Source organism: Oncorhynchus mykiss, chromosome 12, assembly GCF_013265735.2.
Source record: "Oncorhynchus mykiss isolate Arlee chromosome 12, USDA_OmykA_1.1, whole genome shotgun sequence".
Classification (NCBI taxonomy): Eukaryota; Metazoa; Chordata; class Actinopteri; order Salmoniformes; family Salmonidae; genus Oncorhynchus; species Oncorhynchus mykiss.
The window spans coordinates 94,525,733-94,552,173 of record NC_048576.1 but is presented as its reverse complement, the minus strand read 5'-3'; the positions used below and the strand labels follow the sequence as shown (position 1 = coordinate 94,552,173).

At 42.1% G+C, this 26,441-nt stretch overlaps 1 protein-coding gene across 5 annotated transcripts in view; it reads right to left on the bottom strand.

Annotated features, from left to right (window-relative positions):
* Positions 1 to 9,073: 9,073 nt before the first annotated feature.
* Positions 9,074 to 26,441, bottom strand: part of LOC110485292 (zinc finger protein OZF-like) — a 34,871-nt gene continuing 17,503 nt past the window's right edge. Inside the window, exons 1-4 of one of the 5 annotated variants that reach the window (XM_036939299.1) lie at positions 25,442 to 25,766; positions 13,244 to 13,574; positions 12,602 to 12,785; positions 9,076 to 11,455 (exon numbers count right to left, since the gene is read on the bottom strand). In XM_036939299.1, the coding sequence (XP_036795194.1) occupies positions 10,242 to 11,455; positions 12,602 to 12,785; positions 13,244 to 13,249 (1,404 nt within the window). In that variant the 5' untranslated portion in view covers positions 13,250 to 13,574; positions 25,442 to 25,766 and the 3' untranslated portion in view covers positions 9,076 to 10,241. Of the gene's footprint in view, positions 11,456 to 12,601; positions 12,786 to 13,243; positions 13,575 to 19,814; positions 20,606 to 25,441; positions 25,769 to 26,441 lie in introns of those variants that run through there. The other 4 variants (XM_036939297.1, XM_036939296.1, XM_036939295.1 and 1 more) reach the window with 4 other exon arrangements.

Sequence of the window (26,441 nt, the reverse complement as noted above, 5' to 3'; positions counted from 1 at the left end):
AGTAGAGCACACCGCGACCATATGAAGAACTGGGTTGTGTTCAGTAGAGCACACCATGATGACCTGGGTTGTGTTCAGTAGAGCATACCATGATGACCTGGGTTGTGTTCAGTAGAGCACACCATGATGACCTGGGTTGTGTTCAGTAGAGCATACCATGATCGTATGATGACCTGGGTTGAGTTTAGTAGAGCATACCATGATGACCTGGGTTGTGTTCAGTAGAGCATACCATGATGACCTGGGTTGTGTTCAGTAGAGCACACCACGACCATATGATGACCTGGGTTGTGTTCAGTAGAGCATACCATGATGACCTGGGTTGTGTTCAGTAGAGCATACCATGATGACCTGGGTTGTGTTCAGTAGAGCATACCATGATGACCTGGGTTGTGTTCAGTAGAGCATACCATGATGACCTGGGTTGTGTTCAGTAGAGCATACCATGATGACCTGGGTTGTGTTCAGTAGAGCATACCATGATCGTATGATGACCTGGGTTGTGTTCAGTAGAGCACACCGCGACCATATGAAGAACTGGGTTGTGTTCAGTAGAGCACACCATGATGACCTGGGTTGTGTTCAGTAGAGCATACCATGATGACCTGGGTTGTGTTCAGTAGAGCACACCATGATGACCTGGGTTGTGTTCAGTAGAGCATACCATGATCGTATGATGACCTGGGTTGAGTTTAGTAGAGCATACCATGATGACCTGGGTTGTGTTCAGTAGAGCACACCACGACCATATGATGACCTGGGTTGTGTTCAGTAGAGCATACCATGATGACCTGGGTTGTGTTCAGTAGAGCATACCATGATGACCTGGGTTGTGTTCAGTAGAGCATACCATGATGACCTGGGTTGTGTTCAGTAGAGCATACCATGATGACCTGGGTTGTGTTCAGTAGAGCATACCATGATGACCTGGGTTGTGTTCAGTGGAGCACACCATGATGACCTGGGTTGTGTTCAGTAGAGCATACCATGATGACCTGGGTTGTGTTCAGTAGAGCACACCATGATGACCTGGGTTATGTTCAGTAGAGCACACCATGATGACCTGGGTTATGTTCAGTAGAGCACACCATGATGACCTGGGTTGTGTTCAGTAGAGCACACCATGATGACCTGGGTTGTGTTCAGTAGAGCATACCACGATGACCTGGGTTGTGTTCAGTAGAGCATACCACGATGACCTGGGTTGTGTTCAGTAGAGCACACCACGATGACCTGGGTTGTGTTCAGTAGAGCATACCATGATGACCTGGGTTGTGTTCAGTAGAGCATACCATGATGACCTGGGTTGTGTTCAGTGGAGCACACCATGATGACCTGGGTTGTGTTCAGTAGAGCATACCATGATGACCTGGGTTGTGTTCAGTAGAGCACACCATGATGACCTGGGTTATGTTCAGTAGAGCACACCATGATGACCTGGGTTATGTTCAGTAGAGCACACCATGATGACCTGGGTTGTGTTCAGTAGAGCATACCACGATGACCTGGGTTGTGTTCAGTAGAGCACACCACGATGACCTGGGTTGTGTTCAGTAGAGCATACCACGATGACCTGGGTTGTGTTCAGTAGAGCATACCATGATGACCTGGGTTGTGTTCAGTAGAGCATACCACGATGACCTGGGTTGTGTTCAGTAGAGCATACCATGATGACCTGGGTTGTGTTCAGTAGAGCATACCATGATGACCTGGGTTGTGTTCAGTAGAGCACACCATGATGACCTGGGTTGTGTTCAGTAGAGCACACCGGTAAAGTAGAAAGAAAACAAACTGCAACAGAATGAAATTGGGTGCTGCCTGACTTGTGAGCTGAAAGAGACTGTTGCATGGTGGCATTATACGTCCTCCCCCTTGAACATGTAACAGACAAAAAAGTTAAGTTGATAGAGCGAAGAGAAGTGGACTTATTTCAGATACCATATTGCTTAGCTTTCCTCAAAATGAAGTCAGAAGTTTACATAAACCTTAAACACATTAACTCAGTTTTTCACAATTCCTGACATTTAATCCAGGTAAAAATTACTTGTCAGTTAGGATCACCCCTTTAATTTAATGTGAAATGTCAGAATGATTTATTTCAGCTTTTATTTCTTTTATCACATTCCCAGTGGGTCAAAAGTTTACAAACACTCAATTAGTATTTGGTAGCATTGCCTTTAAATTGTTTCACTTGGGTCAAATGGTTCGGGTAGGCTTCCACAAGCTTCCCACAATAAGTTGGGTGAATTTTGTCCCATTCCACCTGACAGAGCTGGTGTAACTGAATCAGGTTTATAGGCCTCCTTGCACACACACGCTTTTTCAGTTCTGCCCACACATTTTCTGTAGGATTGAGGTCAGGGCTTTGTCATGGCCACTCCAATACCTTGATTGTGTTGTCCTTAAACCATTGTGCCACAACTTTGGAAGTATGCTTGGGGTCACTGTCCATTTGGAAGACCCATTTGCGACCAAGCTTTAACTTCCTGACTGATGAGATGTTGCTTCAATATTTCCTTCCTCGTGATGCCATCTATTTTGTGAAGTGCACCAGTCCCTCCTGCAGCAACCCACCCACACAACATGATGCTGTCATCTCCGTGCTTCATGGTTGGGATGGTGTTCTTTGGCTTGCAAGCCTCCCCCTTTTTCCTCCAAACATAACGATGGTCATTATGGCCAAACAGTTCTATTTTTCAGACCAGAGGATATTTCTCCAAAAAGTATGATCTTTGTCCCATGTGCAGTTGCAAACCGTAGTCTAGTTTTATTTATAGCGGTATTGGAGCAGTGGCTTCTTACTTGCTGAGCGGCCTTTCAGGTTATGTCAATATAGGACTCATTTTACTGTGGATATAGATACTTTTGTACCTGTTTCCTCCAGCATCTTCACAGGATCCTTTTGCTGCTGTTCTGGGATTGAGTTGCACTTTTCTCACCAAAGTATGTTCATCTCTGAGACAGAACGTGTCTCCTTCCAGAGCGGTATGACGGCTGCGTGGTGCCATGGTGTTTATACTTGCGTACTATTGTTTCTACTGATGAACGTGGTACCTTCAGGCGTATGGAAATTGCTCCCAAGGATGAACCAGACATATGGAGGTCTACAATACAATTTTCGGAGGTCTTGGCGGAGTTCTTTTCATTTTCCCATGATTTCAAGCAAAGAGGCACTGAGTTTGAAGGTAGGCCTTGAAATACATCCACAGGTACACCTCCAATTGACTCAAATTATGTCAATTAGCCTATCAGAAGCTTCTAAAGCCATGATATCATTTTCTGGAATTCGCCAAGCTGTTTAAAGGCAGAGTCAACTTAGAGTATGTAAACTTCTGACCCACTGGAATTGTGATACAGTGAATTAAAAGTTAAACCATCTGCCCGTTAACAATTGTTGGAAAAATGACTTGTGTCATGCACAACATAGATGTCCTAACCGGCTTGCAAAAACTACAGTTTGTTAACAAGACATTTGTGGAGTGGTTGAAAAACGAGTTTTAATGACTCCAACCTAAGTGTATGTAAACTTCAACTGTATGTGTGTGTGTATATAAACACACACACACTGGGGAGAACAAGTATTTGATAACTTGCAAAAAGCATGTAGAGGTCCGTAGTTATCATAGGTACACTTCAACTGTGAGAGGCGGAATCTAAAACAAAAATCCAGAAAATCACGTATGATTTTTAAGTAATTAATTAGCATTTTATTGCATGACAAGTATTTGATCACCTACCAACCAGTAAGAATTCCGGCTCTCACAGACCTGTTAATTTTTCTTTAAGAAGCCCTCCTGTTCTCCACTCATTACCTGTATTAACTGCACCTGTTTGAACTCGTTACCTGTATAAAAGACACCTGTCCACACACTCAAACAAACAGACTCCAACCTCTCCACAATGGCCAAGACCAGGGAGCTGTGTAAGGACATCAGGGATAAAATTATAGACCTGCACAAGGCTGGGATGGGCAACAGGACAATAGGCAAGCAGCTTGGTGAGAAGGCAACAATTGTTGGCTCAATTATTAGAAAATGTAAGAAGTTCAAGATGACGGTCAATCACTCTGGGTCTGGGGCTCCATGCAAGATCTCACCTCGTGGGGCATCAATGATCATGAGGAAGGTGAGGGATCAGCCCAGAACTACACGGCAGGACCTGGTCAATGACCTGAAGAGAGCTGGGACCACAGTCTCAAAGAAAACCATTAGTAACACACTACGCCGTCAAGGATTAAAATCCTGCAGCGCACGCAAGGTCCCCCTGCTCAAGCCAGCGCATGTCCAGGCCCGTCTGAAGTTTGCCAATGACCATCTGGATGATCCAGATGAGGAATGGGAGAAGGTCATGTGGTCTGATGAGACAAAAATAGAGCTTTTTGGTCTAAACTCCACTCGCTGTGTTTGGAGGAAGAAACAGAACACCATCCCAACCGTGAAGCATGGAGGTGGAAACATCATTCTTTGGGGATGCTTTTCTGCAAAGGGGACAGGACGACTGCACCGTATTGAGGGGAGGATGGAAGTATCTCAAGGTCCTGGAGTGGCCTAGCCAGTCCCCAGACCTGAACCCAATAGAAAATCTTTGGAGGGAGCTGAAAGTCCGTATTGCCCAGCGACAGCCCCAAAACCTGAAGGATCTGGAGAAGGTCTGTATGGAGGAGTTGGACAAAAGCCCTGCTGCAGTGTGTGCAAACCTGGTCAAGAACTACAGGAAACGTATGATCTCTGTAATTGCAAACAAAGGTTTCTGTACCAAATACTTATGTCATGCAATAAAATGCTATTTAACTACTTTAAAATCCTACAATGTGATTTTCTGGATTTTTGTTTTAGATTCCGCCTCTCACAGTTGAAGTGTACCTATGATAAAAATGACAGACCTCTACATGCTTTATAAGTAGGAAACACTGCCGATTTTGCAGGTTATCACATACTTGTTCTCCCCACTGTATACATATATATTATATACATACACACATATATACAGTATATCACAAAAGTGAGTATACCCCTCACATTTTTGTAAATATTTGGGTATATCTTTTCATGTGATAACACTGAAGAAATGACACAATGTAAAGTAGTGAGTGTACAGTTTGTATAACAGTGTACATTTGCTGTCCCCTCAAAATAACTCAACACACAGCCATTAATGTCTAAACCACTGGCAACAAAAGTGAGTACACCCCTAAGTGAAAATGTCCAAATTGGGCCCAATTAGCCATTTTCCCTCACCAGTGTCATGTGACTCATTAGTGTTACAAGGTCTCAGGTGTGAATGGGGAGCTGGTGCGTTAACTTTGGTGTCATCGCTCTCACACTCCCTCATACTGACTGGTCACTGGAAGTTCAACATGGCACCTCATGGCAAAGAACTCTGAGGATCTGAACAAAAGAATGACCATGAACATGACCCCCTCCTCAGGACCATCTGTCAAAACGCCCAGAACATGTTCTATAAGTTGTGATAGGACATGCCGGAACCAACCCTATGAACTCTGTAACGTGTCTGTAACCAGTCTATAAGAGCTCTAACGGGACTGCCCTGAGGGAGATACCTTCAGAACGGTACTTTATGCATCCTAAGTTTGACTTTGACCTCTAGAGCATGCTGATAATAAACAATGATTCCTTTAAGATTGACTTAGAGTGTACACTACATGACCAAAGGTATTTGGACACTTGCTCGTCGAACATCTCACTCCAAAATCACTGGCATTAATATGGAGTTGGTCCCCCCCTTTGCTGCTATAACAGACTACACTCTTCTGGGAAGACTTTCTACTAGAAGTTGGGATTGCAATTCAGCCACAAGAGCATTAGTGAGGTCGGGCAATTAGGCCTGGCTTGCAGTCTGCATTCCAATTCATCCCAAAGTTGTTCGATGGGGTTGAGATCAGGGCTCTGTCCATGCCAATCAAGTTCTTCCACACCGATCTCAACAAACCATTTCTATATGGACCTTGCTTTGTGCACAGGGTATTGTCATGCTGAAACAGGAAAGGGCCTTCCTCAAACTTTTGCCACAAAGTTGGAAACAGAATCGTCTAGAATGTATCATTGTATGCTGTAGTGTTAAGATTTTTCCTTCACTGGAATTAGGATTCTGTGTTATGCACTATAGCCCGTTACCATATTTGTGATTGAATATTATCTGCTGTTGGCTTGTGTGGATGTATGTAGGTGTTATGCAACATAGCTGACTTGAAGCATTGTTAACAGTTTCAGGGCCATGGGCCTTTCTCATGATGGAAAAATACAGAATAACATAAAAACGGACACATACAGAACATAGTGTAGCACACCACAGACTGTTTTTGTTAGAACTCAAACTTAACAATAACAGAAACCAGATGTGATAATGGTATCTAGGGAATTAGCGCATAGATACTCGACAAGTTACATCTATCAACTGCAGCGCCCGGGGGCTGGTACCAGCTCGTAAGACAACAATCAACAATAGGCTGGGTGAGTCTAAACCACGCCCAGTCTCTACTCTGACAGGCCGGCTCGGAAGCAGGAACTTTTTCTGTCAGGGTATATTTATAATATCTTTGTCAAGAACAAGTCAGTTCTCTGTTTGCCCTGCGAGGTGGGACAGAGAGCCCGTATATACGGAAATTGCATTTACCACTTATTGCTTAGCTAATAAAAAATACATAGTATACAATCGGTGACTCATTGTCATATTTATCCTGATACCAGATTCGAATTGACGCAAATTTAACAGAACTCAGGGTCCTAGCCCGAACTATGAAAAACAGCCCCAGACAATTATTCCTCCTCCACCAAAATTGACACTTGACACTATGCATTGTCGGCAGCGAGTCTTATACCACTCCAGCCGACACTTGGCATTGCACATCGTGACCTTAAGCTTGTGTGCGGCAGCTCAGTTATGGAAACCCATTATCACTCACGTTGCACTTTCAGACCATTATTTTCTTGCTTTTCCCACCTCTTGGATTTTTGTGCTTCAGTACTCAATGGTCCCGTTCTGTGAGCTTGTGTGGCCTACCACTTTTCGATTGATCCGTTGTTTCTACTTAACAAAAACAGCACTTACAGTTGACCGGGGAAGCTCTAGCAGGGCAGAAGTTTGACAAACTGACTTGTTGGAAAGGTGGCATCCTATGATGGTGCCACTTTGAAAGTCACTGAGCTCTTCAGTAAGGCCACTCTACTGCCAATGCTTGTCTATGGAGATTGCATGGCGGTGTGCTCAATTTTATACACCCGTCAGTAACCGGTGTGGCTGAAATAGCCAAATCCAATCATTTGAAGTGGTGTCCACATACTCAAGAATACGACATTGCTCGTCCTAATATTATATTTCTTAATTTGATTATTTTACTTTTAGATGTGTGTATTGTGAATGGTTAGATATTACTCTACTGTTGGAACTAGGAACACCAGCATTTCACTACACCTGCAATAAGATCTGCTAAGTTTATGTATGCGACCATGGGAGTAGCTAGCTAGCATTGGAAAACTATTACATTGCATGCATTCTAAAAGGTAGCAGTGTGACAATTTGGTTTTTGAACAGATGTAGCTAGCTAGCTAACTAGTTATGTTTTGCGGAAAAATGTAGGCCTAGCATTTGGATGTGTACTTGCTATCGTTAACTAGCTTTTGTGTCGATGTCAGCTGTTGTCTGATAGCTAGCTAGTTAATGGCTATAGTTATTTGTGTAAAAGACATTCCATAAACAATTACAGCTAGCTACCTTTTCCATTTCGTTAGCTAGCTCGAGCGTACTTGTGTTAACTAGCTGGCTACCTAGCTAGCTTTCAGCGTACTTGTGTTAGCTAGCTAGCTACAGAGGCCAGCTGCTAAAAGAAGCCAACCTTAGCTAAAGCAACCAAGTTGCCAAGCAACCAAGTTGCTGACCTGGTTAGAACGCTGAGATTCGTCTGAAACGAAGTTAGTCTTGTCAGAATTGCTACACAAATGTAGCACATTGTTGGTTCTTAATGGACACGTACGTGTATTTGAGTTGTCACTGCATAGGTGATGTTGAAGTTGAAGTTGAAATGGTGCTTGAATAGTGGAGGCAGCGCCTGCTTTATTTGCGTAACTAATGCAATAGTTGTTAAGTAGTCCGAAAACGTAGGGAACATTAACTTGCTTGACTGTTCTGTAGGTCATGCAAAAAATTTTGTGAACCTAACAAGACAGATGTTGCTCTCCGGTTTCATGATTTAACAAAGGTGTGGTTGAAATGATTCTGCCACTGTCTTCTTGTCAAGGCATATGAAGTAACAGGCTAGAACAAAAAAACGCAATTATCACAACACGTGGGTTGTAATATGGCTTCCCAGGTGATTTTTACCTACACACCACTACTGCAAGTTGTAGCTTTGCCCTCATTATTTCTCCATGGTTCTGACTTTACCTGCTCATTACCTTGTATCAATCTGTGTGCTTTAGGCTAGTAGGCTACTTTGCTGAAGGACAAAATATCCCACGTGTTTATTACCACCATTGTTTATTTTGTCCAGCTGTTCAAATGGAACGAATGGATATGGAAGACACCACAGTAGGAATACTGTTAATAAGTAAACCAAATTTACCCGATCTGTAGTTAGCTATTCTTTCTTCAGCGTTTAAAAGTGACAGTAAATATGTAGCTAGCCTACACTACAGTTACTTTCTATTGTTATTATTCTATTGATATTGTTCTCCTCCGGAGTGCTGGAACAAAGGAATGGCTGGGACCAATTTGCGCCCTAACGCACAGGTATTTTCTCGCGGCACTCACTCAATTCACTCCCAAAGGGCCAAAACTCGCGGGATTTGAACGATTAAACGCTCTACTGAATGAGGACATCTAGTGGAAGACGTAGAAAGTGTCCCCAGATCCATAGCTGGTTGGGAAGAGTGGGGGCGATCACGTCAAAGTTGCCCCAACTTTCATGACCACAAAACTAGTTTGGAAGAATGCCTGCCCTGTGAGTTCTGCTATACTTACAGACATAATTCCAACGGTTTTAGAAGCTTTAGAGTGTTTTCTATCCAATAATAATTATTATATGTATATATTAGCAATTTTTGACAGATTTTTTTTCAGTTTACTATGGGCACGCAATTCCTCCAAAGGGGGCAGTATTCTGCCTAGCCTTAAGAGGATTTATTAATTCATTAAGTTTAAATGTCTGATGTGGGTTAATCTTACTTCAGAAAGATCCTGGATAAGATTTGACCTGATCTATTAAAGTCAAAACATTTAACACCCTATTCACCAATAATCCTGTTATCGTCTACCTCTACCCCAGCGACACTTGGAACAACGTCCTCTTCGAGAGTCCAGGTAGTTGTATTGTCTGATGCCCAGTAAGTGAAGCCTATAAAATACCAGACTGATTACCGCTGCGCTAGATTTGTGTCGGTTGACAATTAGTGGAGGGTGGTATGTGCATTAACATTAGGATAGTAACACATTAAAACATTGGTTTAGGTGTTATTATATGATCAGTTGAAGTCATTGCGTTATTCATAAATGATTACTCACCTGATAACGTGAAATGGAAAATTATTACTATAATAATTCACTATTTTATCATTAACAATCAAGTTATTACATTAACCGTTGTTACAAGATAGCATACATAGTTCTTGCCTTGATCTCATGGATATTATTACTCAATGTATAATTGATTAATTTTAGGAACAAATCCATTTAGATATTATTAAAGTTATTGTTTAGAAGATAATGGCTAGAATTGATTGATCAATTGAATTCATGAGTTATTTTAATTGAAACTTTATTTAGCTAGGAAAGTCAGTTAAGAACAAATTCTTATTTAGAATGACAGCCTACCGGGGAACAGTGGGTTAACTGCCTTGTTCAGGGGCAGATGACAGATTTTTACCTTGTCATTTTGGGATTCGATCCAGCAACCTTCCGGTTACTTGCCCAACGCTCTAACCACTAGGCTAACTGCCGCCCAATATACACCTATTGTTGAAACATTCTACATAATGACATTTGAATAATAATAATAGTGTCATAAGTATATGAAAGAAGATACAATTATCAACATCCCCCCTCCCCCCACAGGTTCACTATGACATTTCCTATGATAACATTTATCCATATAGATCAATGTGTGATATTACATAGACACAGTGGAGACCTGATCCTAGATCAGAGCTGCATATTATGCTGCACAGAGGTTACCATGGTGATCCGACTGAGGCAACTGTTTAAGAATGGGAGATGGATATGACTGTTCACTAGATGTTTTCTATTGATCCTTTATTTAGGGATCTGGAACAGTCCGGATAGGAGGGAGATGAAATATGGCAAATTTGAGCTTTCTGGTGTTTTTTCATTTGCCCTAAACGAGCAAAGCTCTCTCCACATAGACAGACATAGGGTTTCTCTCCAGTGTGTGTTCGCTGGTGTGAAATTAGGGTCCCTGACTCAGCAAAGCTCTTTCCACAATGATCACAGCTATAAGGCTTCTCTCCAGTGTGTGTTCGCTGGTGTGTATTCAGGGTCCCTGACTCAGCAAAGATCTTTCCACAATGATCACAGCTATAAGGCTTTTCTCCAGTGTGTGTTCGCTGGTGTGCAGTCAGGGTGGAAGCTAAAGCAAAGCTCTTTCCACACTGATCACAGCTATAAGGCTTTTCTCCAGTGTGTGTTCGATGGTGTATAGTCAGGGTGGAAACTCGAGCAAAGCTCTTTCCACACTGATCACAGCTATATGGCTTCTCTCCTGTGTGTGTTCGCTGGTGTTTATTCAGGGTGGAAGCTAAAGCAAAGCACTTTCCACACTGATCACAGCTATAAGGCCTCTCTCCTGTGTGTATGCGCTGGTGTATAGTTAGTTTATCTGATACAGCAAAGCTCTTCCCACACAGATTACAGCTATAAGGCTTCTCTCCAGTGTGTGTTCGCTGGTGTCTAATCAAGGTGGAAGCTACAGCAAAGCTCTTCCCACACTGATCACAGCTATAAGGCTTCTCTCCTGTGTGTACACGCTGGTGTATGGTTAGGGATCCTGCATTAACAAAGTTTTTCCCACAATCAAGGCAGGGGTAAGGCTTCTCCCCTTCATAAATTCTCAGATGATATTTAAAGGTGTTATATGCAGCAAAACTCTTCCCACAATGATCACAGCTGTAAGGCTTTTCTCCTGTGTGTGTTCGCTGGTGTGTAGTCAGGTTGGAAGCTCGAGCAAAGAACTTCCCACACTGATCACAGTGATAAGGCTTCTCTCCGGTGTGAATACGCAGGTGAATTATGAAGGACCTCCGTGTAGTGAAACTCTTCCCACAGTCAGAGCAGCTGTGGTGAGATTTCTTCCCTGTACGTCTGTGCTGGTGTTTGAGGTGTTCTGATTGGGAGACACTCTTCTCTGCCTCGTCAGCAACATGTTGTTGTAGAAGCTCCCCAGATGATAAGTCCCTCCCACTGAGAGAGCAACGGTGAGGAGAGTCCCCTGTGAAACAGACATTGAATAACTAGGTTTTGGAAATATGAGTCCATAAACAAATATCAACAATATATTACTCAGTGGATAGTTCATTAGGTACACTCCCCAGTTCATGAAAATAGGTCACTCCTACAGACAGTGAGTCACGTGGCTATGGCTTGCTATATAAAGCAGACAGACAGGCAGAGGCATTAAGTTACTGTTTGATTGAACATCAGAATGGGCAAAACAAGTAACCTAAGCGACTGAGCGTGGTAAGATCGTCGGTGCCAGGCGCGCCGGATCCAGAATCTCAGAAACAGCCGACCTCCTGGACTTTTCACACACGACAGTGTCTAGAGTTTACCAAGAATGGTGCGACAAACAAAAAACATCCAGTCAGTGGCAGTGCTGTGGGGGAAAACAGCTCGTTGATGAGAGAGGTCGAAGGAGAATTGCAAAAATCGTGCAAGCTAACAGGCGGGCCACAAATAGACAAGTAACAGCGCAGTACAACCGTGGTGTGCAGTGTGGCATCTTGGAACGAAAAACTCGCAGATCCTCGTCACTAATGGGCTATTTCAGCAGACGACTACACTGTTCCACTACTATCAGCTAAAAACAAGAAGAAGCTGCTCCAGTAAGAACGCAATCACCAACACTGGACAATTTAAGGAGTGGAAAGAAATCAAGATTCCTTTTGCTTCATGCTGATAGCAGTCAGAATTTGGCATAAGCAGCATGAGTTCATGGACCCATCTGCCTGGTGTCAACAGTACAGGGTGGTGTACTGATGTGGGGGATGTTTTCCTGGCACACGTTTAGGTCCCTTGATACCAACTCAGCACCACAGTGTATCTGAACATTGTTGCTGACCAAACCCAACAGAGTATCTTGGGGATGAGATGGAACGGGCTGTTGGCAACATGAATGTGGCGCTGTCCAATCTGCAGCAACTGCGTGATGCCATCGCGTCAGCATGGACCAACATCATCCCCGTGGTACGTTGCAGAATCCACACGCCGGACAATTCAGGCTGTTTTGGAGGAAAAAGGGGGTCTGTTCCGGAACCAAACCGGTGTACCTAACATACTGGCCACTGAGTGTATATTGTTTATCAATCAATTAATAGAATTTGCAGAATGAGATGCACACACCCCCCATTGTTCTTACTTGATGAAATCAGATCTCCATCTCCCTCCTCGTGTCCTTTACTCACAGCTCCACTCTGCCCTGGTGTTTTCCTGCAGTCGACCAGCCGCACAGACACCCTCTTCAGACCCAGCAGTAAGGCGCTACCAGGAGAGTTGTGACCAGGGGACTCCGGCAGGTTGGAGGGGGACGGACTAGCTCTGTCCTGGTGACCACAGAAAGAATTGTACATAGAATATCATTAGACCAAACAATTGATTACTTTAGTCTAAATCTCTGATTGATTGGTGCATCCTTATAATACCTCCTTTCTCCTGAAGTGTGTAATCGTTCACTACTTTCCACAAAAGTACAGTTTTTTTCCAAATAACTTTGGCACATTTTTCAAATGGAAGAGGTTTATTTTTTCACTCTTAAAACAAATGTCCAAACTGATAACTCTTAATGCCCTGGCTTATGTTCAGAACCTATGAGAATAATTGGAGTTCACCCCTGAGATAATATTGATTGGTGCAGACAGAGATGGTCACCTCGCTTCGAGTCCTTAGGAAACTATGCATGTTTTTTTAAATGTATTTCTTACATTGTTACCCCCAAGAAATCTTAAGTCTTATTACATACAGCTGGGAATAACTATTGGATATAAGAGCGACGTCAACTTACCAACATTACGACCAGGAATACGACTTTCCCGAAGCGGATCCTTAGTTCGGACCACCACCCAGGACAGTGGATCTAATCCCAGAAGCCGACCCAAAACAATGTTGCCGCAGAAAAGGCGGACTGAGCGGCCTCCTGGTCAGGCGCCGTAGGCGTGTACTTTGCCCACCGTTTCCGAGTATACTACTCGCCAATGTCCAGTTGCCTTCCAGAGGGACATCAGAGATGGTAACATTCTGTTTCAAGGAAACATAGCTCTCTTGGGATATGTTGTCAGAGTCGGTTCAGCCACCGGGCTTCTTCATGCGCCGCACCGACAGAGATAAACACCTCTCTGGGAAGAGAAGGGCAGGGGTGTATGCTCCATGATTAACGAATCATGGTGTAATCATAACAACATACAGGAACTCAAGTCCTTCTGCTCACCCAACATTGAATTCCTTACAATCAAATGCCGGCCAAATTATCACCCAAGAGAATTCTCATCAGTTATCGTCACAGCTGTGTATATACCCCATCAAGCAGACGACGGCCCTCAAGGAACTTCACTGGACACCATCTATTCTGGGGCGCATTTATTGTAGCTGGGGATTTTAGCAAATAAAATTTAAGAACAAGGCTACATAAATTCTATCAGCCTATTGCAGCACTGGCAATACACTCAACCCCTGCTACTCTAACTTCCACAATGCATACAAGGCCCTCCCTTTGGCAAATCCGACCACAACTCCATCTTGCTCCTACAGTCTTATAGGCAGAAACTCAAACAGGATGTACCTGTGACTAGAACCATTCAATGCATGTCTGTCCAATCAGAATTCACGCTTAAAGATTGTTTTGATCACGCGGATTGGGAAATGTTCCAGGCAGCCTCAGAACAACATCAATCTATACGCTGACTCGGTGAGTGAGTTTATAAGGAAGTGCATTGAAGATGTTGTACCCACTGTGACTTAAAACCTACCCTAACCAGAAACCGTGGATGGATGGCAGCATTTGGGCAAAACTGAAAGCGCGAACCACCGCATTTAACCACTGGAAATATGGCCGAATACAAACAGTGTAGTTATTCCCTCCGCAAGGCAATCAAACAAGCGAAATGTCGGTATAGAGACAAAGAGGGGAGACGCAATTCAACGACTCAGACACGATGTGGCAGGGTCTACAGGCAATTACGGACTACAAAAAGAAAACCAGCTACGTCACAGACACCGACGTCTCGCTTCCAGACAAACTAAACACCTTCTTTGCCCGCTTTGAGGATAATACCGCGCCACAGTCGCGGCCCGCTAACAAGGACTGCCCCCCCCGTGGCTGGCGTGAGTAAGACATTTAAACGTGTTAACCCTCGCAAGGCTGCTGGCCCAGACGGCATCCCTAGCCGCGTCCTGGTGTGTTTACGGACATATTCAATCGCTCCCTATCCCAGTCTGCTGTCCCCACATGCTTCAAGATAGCCACCATTGTTCCTGTACCGAAGAAGGCAAAGATAACTGAACTAAATTACTACTGCCCGTAGCACTCACTTCTGTCATCATGAAGTGCTTTGAGAGACAAGGATCATATCACCTCCATGTTACCTGCCACTCTAGACCCACTTCATACCGCCCCAACTGGTCCACAGACGATGCAATCACCATCACACTGCCCTACTGTTGATTTGCACAGATTTTGATTAAAAGGAGCATAATAGAATCTATTCTGGATGCTTGAAACTGGGTTGTCCTGATGTTAGCAAGAAAGCATTTGCTCACTGCAGTGCACAACATGCAGTTTCCATTTGTATTGTTTTCTCAGCTACAGTTTGACTTGTGTCCTGTCTGACAGTGAAATATGGCTAGATCTTACCGTAGCTTGGACTACAGAGTAGCTAGCTAGTGTTGCAAAAGCCAAATTGCATTGCAAGGTAGTATTTTGACACTTTCCACACAGTTTGATGTTGGTTTTGAACTGATGTAGTTAGCCATCTATGTTTTGTGGAAATATTTAGCACTGGCTATCGTTAGTGAACTAGCTATCGTTATCTACCTTCTGTGTTGAGGTTATATGTTGTCTAGCTCTAGCTAGCTAATGGCTGAAGTTATTTGTGTAACAAATCTTCCATAAACAAATATAGCTAGCTACATTTATTTGCCTGTTAATTTGCTAGCTTTCAGCTGACTGGTGTTAGCTAGCTACTATTTACAGAGGCTGGACTTAGGACAAGCAAGCTAGCATTAGCTAATAGCAGCTGTACCCTACATTATTCATCTCATATGTATACATATATACTGTACTCTATATCATCTACTGCATCTTTATGTAATACATGTATCACTAGCCACTTTAACTATGCCACTTTGTTTACATACTCATCTCATATGTATATACTGTACTCGATACCATCTACTGTATCTTGCCTATGCCGCTCTGTACCATCACTCATATATCTTTATGTACATATTCTTTATCCCCTTACACTTGTGTGTATAAGACAGTAGTTTTGGAATTGTTAGTTAGATTACTTGTTGGTTATTACTGCATTTTGCTACACTCGCATTAACATCTGCTAACCATATGTATGTGACATAAATTTGATTTGATTTGTCTGTTTCCCCCTGTTCCCTTTCCTGCCCATTTGATAATGGGCCATTCTAAATCAGAACAAGATTAAATTGAGAATAGTCTGATGGGTGGAAATCTGACCACTTGATGTGAGAACAGCTGTGCAGCCTGAGGCAAGGAACAGAGCACAAGCTTCTTTCTTCTTTTTTGTAACTGCCTGAAATCATCAACAGGCTACAGTCACATTGTTCCATCCCATATATGTTTGGATTTCAAATACATTCTAGAAGGTTTATCAATTCAGTTCAATTTGCTTTATTGGCATGATGTAACAATGTACATATTGCCAAAGCCTATTTTGGATATTTACAATATAAAAAATGAGAATCAAAATGGTCAACAGGACAACAGTAACAACAATAACCAAGGGTCAAAATAACCATACATTCAACAATAACAATAAGCATGCAGTAGAGGACATGTGTAGGTTGACTGGTCTGTCAGACACTGTCCGTCAACTTATGGCAGGCAGCGATGTAGTGCGCTGCCAACCCACAGCTCTCTGTGTCCTCTCCCAACAGGACGGGTAGCCTACTCTCATCAGAGGGGTCTTTAAAGCCTTGAATAAGGGTTTCAAATTTGGGGAAATGACGCACTAATTGTTTTATTTATTTTTTTACATTTTGTCAGGAAATGCAGCTCCGTCTCAGGTTCTGCTGTTGTGCAGTGGTTGCACAGCCTTTCCTCTACAGGGAGAAAGGTTCTGCTGTTGTGCAGTGGTTGCACAGCCTTTCCTCTACAGGGAGACAGGTTCTGCTGTTGTGCAGTAGTTGCACAGCCTTTCCTCTACAGGGAGACAGGTTCTGCTGTTGTGCAGTGGTTGCACAGTCTTTCCTCTACAGGGAGACAGGTTCTGCTGTTGTGCAGTGGTTGCACAGCCTTTCCTCTACAGGGAGACAGGTTCTGCTGTTGTGCAGTGGTTGCACAGCCTTTCCTCTACAGGGAGACAGGTTCTGCTGTTGTGCAGTGGTTGCACAGCCTTTCCTTCCTCTACAGGGAGACAGGTTCTGCTGTTGTGCAGTGGTTGCACAGCCTTTCCTCTACAGGGAGACAGGTTCTGCTGTTGTGCAGTGGTTGCACAGCCTTTCCTCTACAGGGAGACAGGTTCTGCTGTTGTGCAGTGGTTGCACAGCCTTTCCTCTACAGGGAGACAGGTTCTGCTGTTGTGCAGTGGTTGCACAGCCTTTCCTCTACAGGGAGACAGGTTCTGCTGTTGTGCAGTGGTTGCACAGCCTTTCCTCTACAGGGAGACAGGTTCTGCTGTTGTGCAGTGGTTGCACAACCTTTCCTCTACAGGGAGCCAGGTTCTGCTGTTGTGCAGTGGTTGCACAGCCTTTCCTCTACAGGGAGCCAGGTTTTCCTGTGTCTACCCTTCTCAATGGCAAGGCTGTGTTCACTGAGCCTGTACTTTGTCAAGGTTTTGATCAGTAACTATGGTCAAATATTTAGCCACGGTGTACTGTCGATTTAGGGCCAGATAGCACTGCATTTTGCTTTGTGTTTGTGCTTGTTTTTCCCAACAAGTAATGTAGTTCTGTTTTGACTGTGTTTGTAATTTGGTTTATTCTGATTGATTGGATGTTCTGGTCCTGAGGCTTCAGTGTGTTAGTAGAACAGGTTTGTGAACTCAGCTCCAGGACCAGCTGGATGAGGGGACTGAGGCTTCAGTGTGTTAGTAGAACAGGTTAGTGAACTGAGCCCCAGGACCAGCTGGATGAGGGGACTCTTTTCTTTGCTCAGCTCTTGGCATTTATCATTTACAACTAAAGTTGCCAAATAACTCCAAATGTAGCATATAGGACCGGTTTCAAATGAACACTTTTACGCTCAAGATGGCCGCTCCAGAATGGGAAAAATATCCTATTTTATTCAGCTAAGATCAATTATATTCTTCTTACTATAAAAATGATTTACAGTAAAAGAATGACATGGGCCTTAAGTATATTTTGTCAGCTAAATGAACAAGCCTACAGCCTTTTCCAGCAGCATACCACACTGCGTCTGAAGCTAAGCAGCTTTGGTCCTAGTTGGTCCCTGGATGGAAGACTGGATACTGCTGGAAGTGGTGTTGGGAGGCCAGTAGGAGGCACTCTTTCCTCTGGTCTAAAAAAAATATCCCAATGCCCCAGGGAAGTGATTTGGGACATTGCCCTGTGTAGTGGGACATCAACTGACTGGAGTAAGCTAGCTATTTACAGAGGCTAGCTGCTGGATTTTGGACAAGCAAGCTAATAGCAGCTGTATTGTTGATGACCAGTTTAGATAACCTCAGAATTTATAATTCTCAGAAATTCTACAAAAAAAAGGAACTCATTGTTGGTTCCTAACGTAATGCATGGAATGTGCATGTGAGCCATACATTATGAATTGTAATCAAATCTGTTGCACCTACAAAACTTAGTCAATCCATTTTTTTATGGTAGCTATATGCTGGTTTTAATCTGATTTCTAGACTTTGAGCTTGGTGGGCGCAGAAAATACTCTGAAAACTCACCCAGGGAAAGTTGGTTTTCTATTTCAGACATTCGCCAAAAGCCATTTAAAATGGCAAATTTCAATAACTAATTAATTGATCATCACAGAAACAAAAATAGATATGGTGTATTCTATAAATGTCAAGCATACTTTTACAACCTTTGTTTTGATCTGATATAAATACCTAATCTATAAAATGCGTTTTAAAGCGGTATAAATCAATAACTAATTTGATTTTTTTTAAATTGATACATGCCCTCTATCAAATCAAAACTGGAATTTCTACTCAAAGCAAAGGTTGTAAAAGTATACTGGACATTTATAGAATAAATCATACCTAGTTTGATGATTGTCATAATCAGTGAAAACGTTGATTTATATAGATTTTATGTATCTATATCCAATCTAAACTGCAATGTTTACTCAAAAGGTTGTAAAAGTATGCTAGACATTTCTAGAATAAATCATATCAATTTGATGATTCTGTGGCAAACGGTGAATGAGATTTATACAATTTTAAATGGCTTTTGGAGAATGTCTGTCCGAATGTGTGAATATAAACTCCCAACTTTCCCTTGGTGAAAACTCAATTGCTAAGGACCCTACTAGAAATCCGGTATATGGTACTCCGTAACCGCTGGACAGATCATGATGAGGTGGGGAGTGTGTTGTGTATCTCCAATCAAGCTAATTTGCGAGATTTCATCGACATTGGCGTCATAATGGCTTTGATATGATGGTAGGGAGAATTAAATTTATCATTGAGCTTCAACCAATGCATACTCAGCGTGACTACAACATAATGGAATAGAACTAAATAATATGAAAAATGTTGCAAAAGTGAGACGTAACATGCATGATTGGTGTAGCCTCTCAATGGCCAATACATATCATCAGCAATACAGAGTTTATATAAATCACTGGTGTAGCCTCTCAATGGCCAATACATATCAGCAGCAATACAGAGTTTATATTCATCACTGGTGTAGCCTCTCAATGGCCAATACATATCAGCAGCAATACAGAGTTTATATTCATCACTGGTATAGCCTCTCAATGGCCAATACATATTATCAGCAATACAGAGTTTATATAAATCACTGGTGTAGCCTCTCAATGGCCAATACATATCATCAGCAATACAGAGTTTATATAAATCACTGGTGTAGCCTCTCAATGGCCAATACATATTATCAGCAATACAGAGTTTATATAAATCACTGGTGTAGCCTCTCAATGGCCAATACATATCAGCAGCAATAGTTTATATACATTATTGGTGTAGTCTGATTAATTATTTCTCCATGGTTCTGACTTGACCTGCCGGTTGCGCATTGCGTGTATCAATCTGTGTTCGATTGGCTACTTTGATGAAATTACCACCTTAGTTTATTTTGTCTAGCTGTTCAAATGGATGTGGAAGATCAAAGAAAACTAGACCTAGACGTTGTATACACCACAGTAAGGACACTGTTCATAAGTCAACCAAACTTACCCGATCCATCGTGGAAGCAATTCTTTCTTCAACGTTTCTTAAAATAAAAAACATGACACTAAATGTGTACGGTAGTTACTTTGTCACGGCGTTCAGATAAAGAACAGTTAGACCAGCGCAATCAAACGTCCTTTTAAATATCAAAACTGGATTTAAGTCCTGACAAACAAACGTCTCGTGTAGACTAATCTTACATCAGAAAGATCCTGTAGAATTGTATTTGGTTTGAAAACTAGATAGAGGATGGTAACAAAGAACTTCCTGTTGATGCTTTTCGGCTTCTTCTGTGGTGTTTAAGAGGTGCCGCCACCTACTGTACATAGTCATCAACACCTCTCTTCAAATGGGTGAAGCAGTTTTGGGAGTGTAATTTATTGCTAGAAAATAACTGTTTGTATTGCCTCAAACATATTGTATGCTAAATTAATGGCAAAAATGTAGGCTATTTTTGGTATATTCAATACATCATTCATCAATTTAAATTGTAAATTATTAGATGTATCACGTTTTTTGTCATCCTCAATGCTTGTAAATGCATTATGTCCACGTGTGGTTGTATTATTTTAAAATGGGCAAATACAATAAAAATCACAACAAATCATAAGATGTTTATATAAACAACTAAAATAGCTTGCAGCCTCTGACTGGCTGAGGTTTGCTGGAAGGTGGCAGGCTGAATATGAGATTAGAGAAATTCCCTGTTATTGTCTTTCAAATGAGCTCATGGCTAGATGGCCTTTTAGGGTTTATTTGTATTTATTATGGATCCCCATTAGTTCCTGTCAAGGCAGCAGCTACTCTTCCTGGGGTTTATTATGGATCCCCATTAGTTCCTGCCAAGGCAGCAGCTACTCTTCCTGGGGTTTATTATGGATCCTCATTAGTTCCTGCCAAGACAGCAGCTATTCTTCCTGGTGTTTATTATGGATCCCCATTAGTTCCTGCCAAGGCAGCAGCTACTCTTCCTGGGGTTTATTATGGATCCCCATTAGTTCCTGCCAAGGCAGCAGCTACTTTTCCTGGGGTTTATTATGGATCCCCATTAGTTCCTGCCAAGGCAGCAGCTACTTTTCCTGGGGTTTATTATGGATCCCAATTAGTTCCTGCCAAGGCAGCAGCTACTCTTCCTGGGGTTTATAATGGATCCCCTTTAGTTCCTCCCAAGACAGCAGCTACTCTTCCTGGGGTTTATAATGGATCCCCTTTAGTTCCTCCCAAGGCAGCAGCTACTCTTCCTGGGGTCCAGCAACATTAAGGTAGTTATATACAATTTTAAATATTACAATCCATACCACTTTTCACAACACATTGTGTTCCCTCAAGCTACTTCTCTACTATCACATATCTACAATACAAAATCCATGTGTACTTGTGTGTGTCTTACGTGTACTTGTGTGTAGAGTGCGTGTTTTATGTGTATGTGCGTCTGTGGGTCTCTTCACAGTCCCTGCTGTTCCATAAAGTGTATTTGTATCTGTTTTTTAAATCTGATTCTACCGCTTGCATCTTGTACCTGATGTGAAATGGAGTTGCATGTAGTCATGGCTCTATGTAGTACTCTGCGCCTCCCATATTCTGTTCTGGACTTGGGGCCTGAAGAGACCTTTGGTGGCATGTGTTGTGGGGTTATGCATGGGTGTCGGAGCTGCCCTCCAAGACATCTACAGCACCCAATGTCAGTGATGCAAGAGGCGTCACTGCAGTCCCTGGTTCGAATCCAGGCTGCATCACATCCGGCTGTGATTGGGAGTCCCATAGGGCGGCGACACGATTGGCCCAGCGTCGTCCGGGTTTGGCCGGGGTTAAATAGTTAAATAAAGGTTAAATTTCTAGTAAATGTGTTACTATTCAACTACTGCTGTATATACACACTATTCAATCATAATTATTGTACAGATATAGTAGATATTCTATCCACACACTGTCCATGGAGTTGGTTCCCTCTTTGCTGCTATAACAGCATCCACTCTGCTGGGATGGCTTTCCACTAGATGTTGGAATATTGCTGTGGGGACTTGCTACAATTCAGCCATAAGATTATTAGTGAGGTCGGGTACTAAGGTTGGCCGATTAGGCCTGGCTACTGTCGTGGAATAATCAGAATTTGTTGGTAACATATGTAAGATGTTTTATATTCATCATATGTTTGTAAATTACTTCTCATCAAGAATGTTATTTTTGTATAATACTGTGGCAGGGTTTGCAGTATCTGTTCTATGTCAAGACTAAGTTGTTTGGGCTAGAGAGAGGGGAGAGGTCAAGCGTGTATCTCTTGGCTCCACAATGTGACACTGTGTGTCTCTGTGATCTTGTCAAGATAGGATTGGTTGTATTTAGAATTGGTTGTATCTAAATGACAATTTGATATATGCCTGTTGATATGGAGGATTGGTTGATGGTTCTGGGGTTTGAGTAAGGAGACAAAGTTGAACGATGAGTTATGTCTATGCTGTCTGACTATGTGTGTTTTTGCTATTAAAGGAACTCCGCTGCAATGAAAGGGGGCTCTCAGAGAATTCATGGCTAGACACTGAATTGCCTGAATTGCCTGAGAGTCACAGGGTTGTGATAGAGCTCATATAATTAAAGATGAACTTTGATAACTAACTCTGACTTGTGTGTGGTTTGCGCTCTTGATTTGGTAAATAGAGGAAATTTCCACGACACTACAGCTTGCATTGCAAATCATCCCAAAGGTGTTCGATGGAGTTGAGGTCAGGGCTCAGTGCTGGCCAGTCAAGTTCTTCCACACCGATCTCGACAAACCATTTCTGTATGGACTTCGCTTTGTGCACCGGGGCATTGCCATGCTGAAACAGGAAAAGGCCTTCACCAAACTTGCCACAAAGCTGGAAGAGCAAAATCATCTAGAATGTCATTGCATGCTGTAGCGTTAAGAATTCCCTTCACTGGAACTAAGGGGCCAAGCCCTGAACCATGAAAAACATCCCCAGACCATTATTCCTCCTCCACCAAACGTTACAGTTGGTACTATGCATTGGGGCAGGTAGCGTTCTCCTGGCATCCACCAAACCAGATTGGTCCATCGGCGGTGAGCCTTACACTACTACAAGCCGACACTTCGCATTGCACATGGTGATCTGAGGCTGCTCAGCTATGGAAACCCATTGCATGAAACTCCCGACGAACAGTTATTGTGCTGACATTGCGTCATTAACGTTCTTAATGTTGGAACTGAGAACTAACTATTTTTACGCGCAACGCGCTTCAATACTCAGCGTTCCCATTCTGTGAGCCTGTGTGGCGTACCCCTTATCGATGGAGCCATTGTTGCTCTTAGACGTTTCTACTTCACAATAACAGTAACAGCGCTAACGGTTGTCCGGGGAAGCTCTAGCAGGGCAGACATTTTACAAAGTGACTTGTTGGAAAGGTGGCATCCTATTATGGTGCCATGTTGAAAGATCCTGAACTATTCAGTAAGGCCATTCTACTGCCAATGCTTGTCTATGGAGGTTGCATGGCTGTGTGCTCAATTTTATACACCCGTCAACAACGGGTGTGGCTGAAATATCCAAATTCAATCATTTGAAGGGGTGTCCACATACTTATGAATGTACTGTATTTATACTCTGGACTAATATTTATATATTTCTTAATTCCATTATTTTACTTTTAGATATGTAACGTTATTGTTGTGTATTGTTAGATGTTACTGCACTGTTGGAACTAGGAACACAAGCATTTCACTACACCCTCAATAAGATCTGCTATGTGTATGGACCAATACAATCTGACTTGATTTGTTTTCTCAGCTACAGTTTGAATTGTGTCCTGTCTGACAGTGAAATATGGCAAGATCTTACCATAGCTTGGACTATGGAGTAGCTAGCTAGCGTTTACCATAGCTTGGACTATGGAGTAGCTAGCTAGCGTTTACCATAGCTTGGACTATGGAGTAGCTAGCTAGCGTTTACCATAGCTTGGACTATGGAGTAGCTAGCTAGCGTTTGTGGTAGAAATGTCAACATTGTTATTCAAATGACCTTTTTTAGAATATTTTTTAATTAGTACTTTCACACTGTCTGTTGGCCTGAGAGGAGCCTCTGAGGCTTAATGCTGGCAGTTGATTTATGATGCCTTGGTGATAAGACCTAAACTACATTCCATTGCATGATTAGTGTCTGTGTGAAATGCTGGTCTGTCTGCCAGAGCCAGGAAAACTCTCCCTCCAGTTTCTCTTCCCCACATCACAAATGGACACTGGACTTCATCTGTTGAGGGAAGGATCTTGTGTCCTATGCATGATCTTTTCTGTATAAACAAGCAGTAAATGTCCTAGAGACAGACATTTGGCGCCATGTAAATCTTGCCGTCTGTTGCTTTAAAGCACAATGTACCATTGTATTATTTCACATATCTTTTTCATGAGGACTCGAGAGGGCTATACAAAGTTGTAACCTTTGTAGAAATAAATATAATTCACCCAACTAATTGTGGGAAGCATGTGGAAGGCTACCTGAAACGTTTGACCCACGTTAAACAAGTTAAAGGCAATGCTACCAAATACTAATTGAGGGTATGTAAACTTCTGACCCACTGGGAATGTGATGAAAGAAATAAAAGCTGATAAATCCTTATCTCTACTATTATTCTGAAATTTCTCATTCTTAAATAAAGTGGTGATCCTAAGTGACCTAAAACAGGGAATTTTTACTGGGATTAAATGTCAGGAATTGTGAAAGACTGAGTTCAAATGTATTTGGATAAGGTGTATGTAAACTTCCGACTTCAACTGTATCAAAACAATCCAGATGTCTTTGTTCCAATGTTTTTTCAAGTTCTAATGTAAAAAACTACATCAAAACTATTTTCTTTTAGACATATGATATTGGGATGACTCTGAATATCACACATGGACATTTCCTATGGGCGGATATGGAATCATTCAATATCCTGTGATAGGCCTATGTGGACATCTTATTTTCTCAATATGACGACAAATACTGACAGTAGGCCTACATTGTATATTTTAAGCTCTAGACTGAGGTCCACATCTGGATCTTGATATGCTAAATAAGGACAATTTCTGATGCTTATTCGCGCGGAGGATATGTTCAATAATTTTACTAATATTAACTCCATATCATTGCCACTAGCTATCATTGTTGTGTTACTTCCGCATAAAGACGCGCGCAAACACAAGCTAAAAGCACCGTAACTGGTAGCCTAGCAACAAAAATCACCTATTTTCAATGGTCGTTTTCTTTATTTGGGCGCAACAAATTAGTGTGTAAACGCTGTGTGGTCGAACTGACATCTGGATAAACAATTTGAGGTGTTCAAAGAAGTTAACCGGTGCCTTCAAAGCCGCAATGGCCAATATATAGCATCAGCAATCCAGGGTTTATATACATCATTGGTGTAGGCGATGCCTAGTTATTTCTCCCTGGTTCTGACTTGACCTGCCGGTTGAGCATGGCCTTGTATCATCAATCTGTGTGCGATGAGCTAGTAGGCTACTTGGCTGAAATTACCACCATGGTTTCTTTTCTCCTGCTGTTCAAATCGAACTCATGTATGTGGAGGATCACACGTGAAAACTGGACCTAGACATTTAAAACACCACAATAGGTATACTATTAATAAAAGTCAACCAAACTTACCCGATCCATCGTGGAAGCTAACGTTACTGTATTCTTTCTAAAAAATAAAAAACGACACTAAATGTGTATGCTAGTTACTTTCTTTGTCACAACGTTCAGATAAAGAAAAGCTCGACCACAACTTCATAAATATCAAAACTCCATTTAAGTTGTGACGAATGAACGTCTCATTTAGACTAATCTTACATTAGAAACATCCTGTAAAAACCGGTTGAATTATATTTGGTTTGAAAACTAGATAGAGGATGGTAACAAAGTACTTCCTGTTGATGCTTTCCGGCTTCTTCTGTGGTGTTTAAAAGGTGCCGCCACCTACTGTATATAGTCATCAACACCTCTCTTCAAGTGGGTGAGGCGGTTTAGGGAGTCATTATGCTAGAAAATAACTGTTTGTATTATATCATGAATCTATTTAAACTGTACATGTTTCACTGTTTTAGTATCATCCTGAATGATAGTAAATGCATTATGTCCACGTGTGGTTGTATTGTTTTTATATTTGCAAATAAAATCTAAAATCACAAATCTAAGGTATTTATAGAAACAACAAAAACAGCTTGGTTAGAGAAATTCTTTGCTATTGTCTTTCAAATGAGCTCATGGCTAGATGCCTTTATAGGGCGTGACCACAGACCACAAGTGACCACAGGAATCAGAGGTTAGTTTGTTTAATATGGTTTGCAACCCGGAGTTTACACTTACAGCAATTTACAAACAAGACACTCAGTTCTCAAGATGGTGTTCTCTTTATATCCCCTACTATGGTTCACCCCTCGCAGGGTGACATCCCTTAACTTTAACACAATATAAACTAATCATTAATAGTTGCTAATACAAAGATGTTTCTGCCAGACGGAGTTCAGCTTATTGTTATTTGCAGATTCCCAATCCTCCTTTCTCTTGCCCGACCGAGCCCCCTGTCTCATTGACTATAAGAACTACAGATGAATTGTTCATTTAAAAAGATTAAATCAATGTATGTGTCTATAACTGTGTGCTT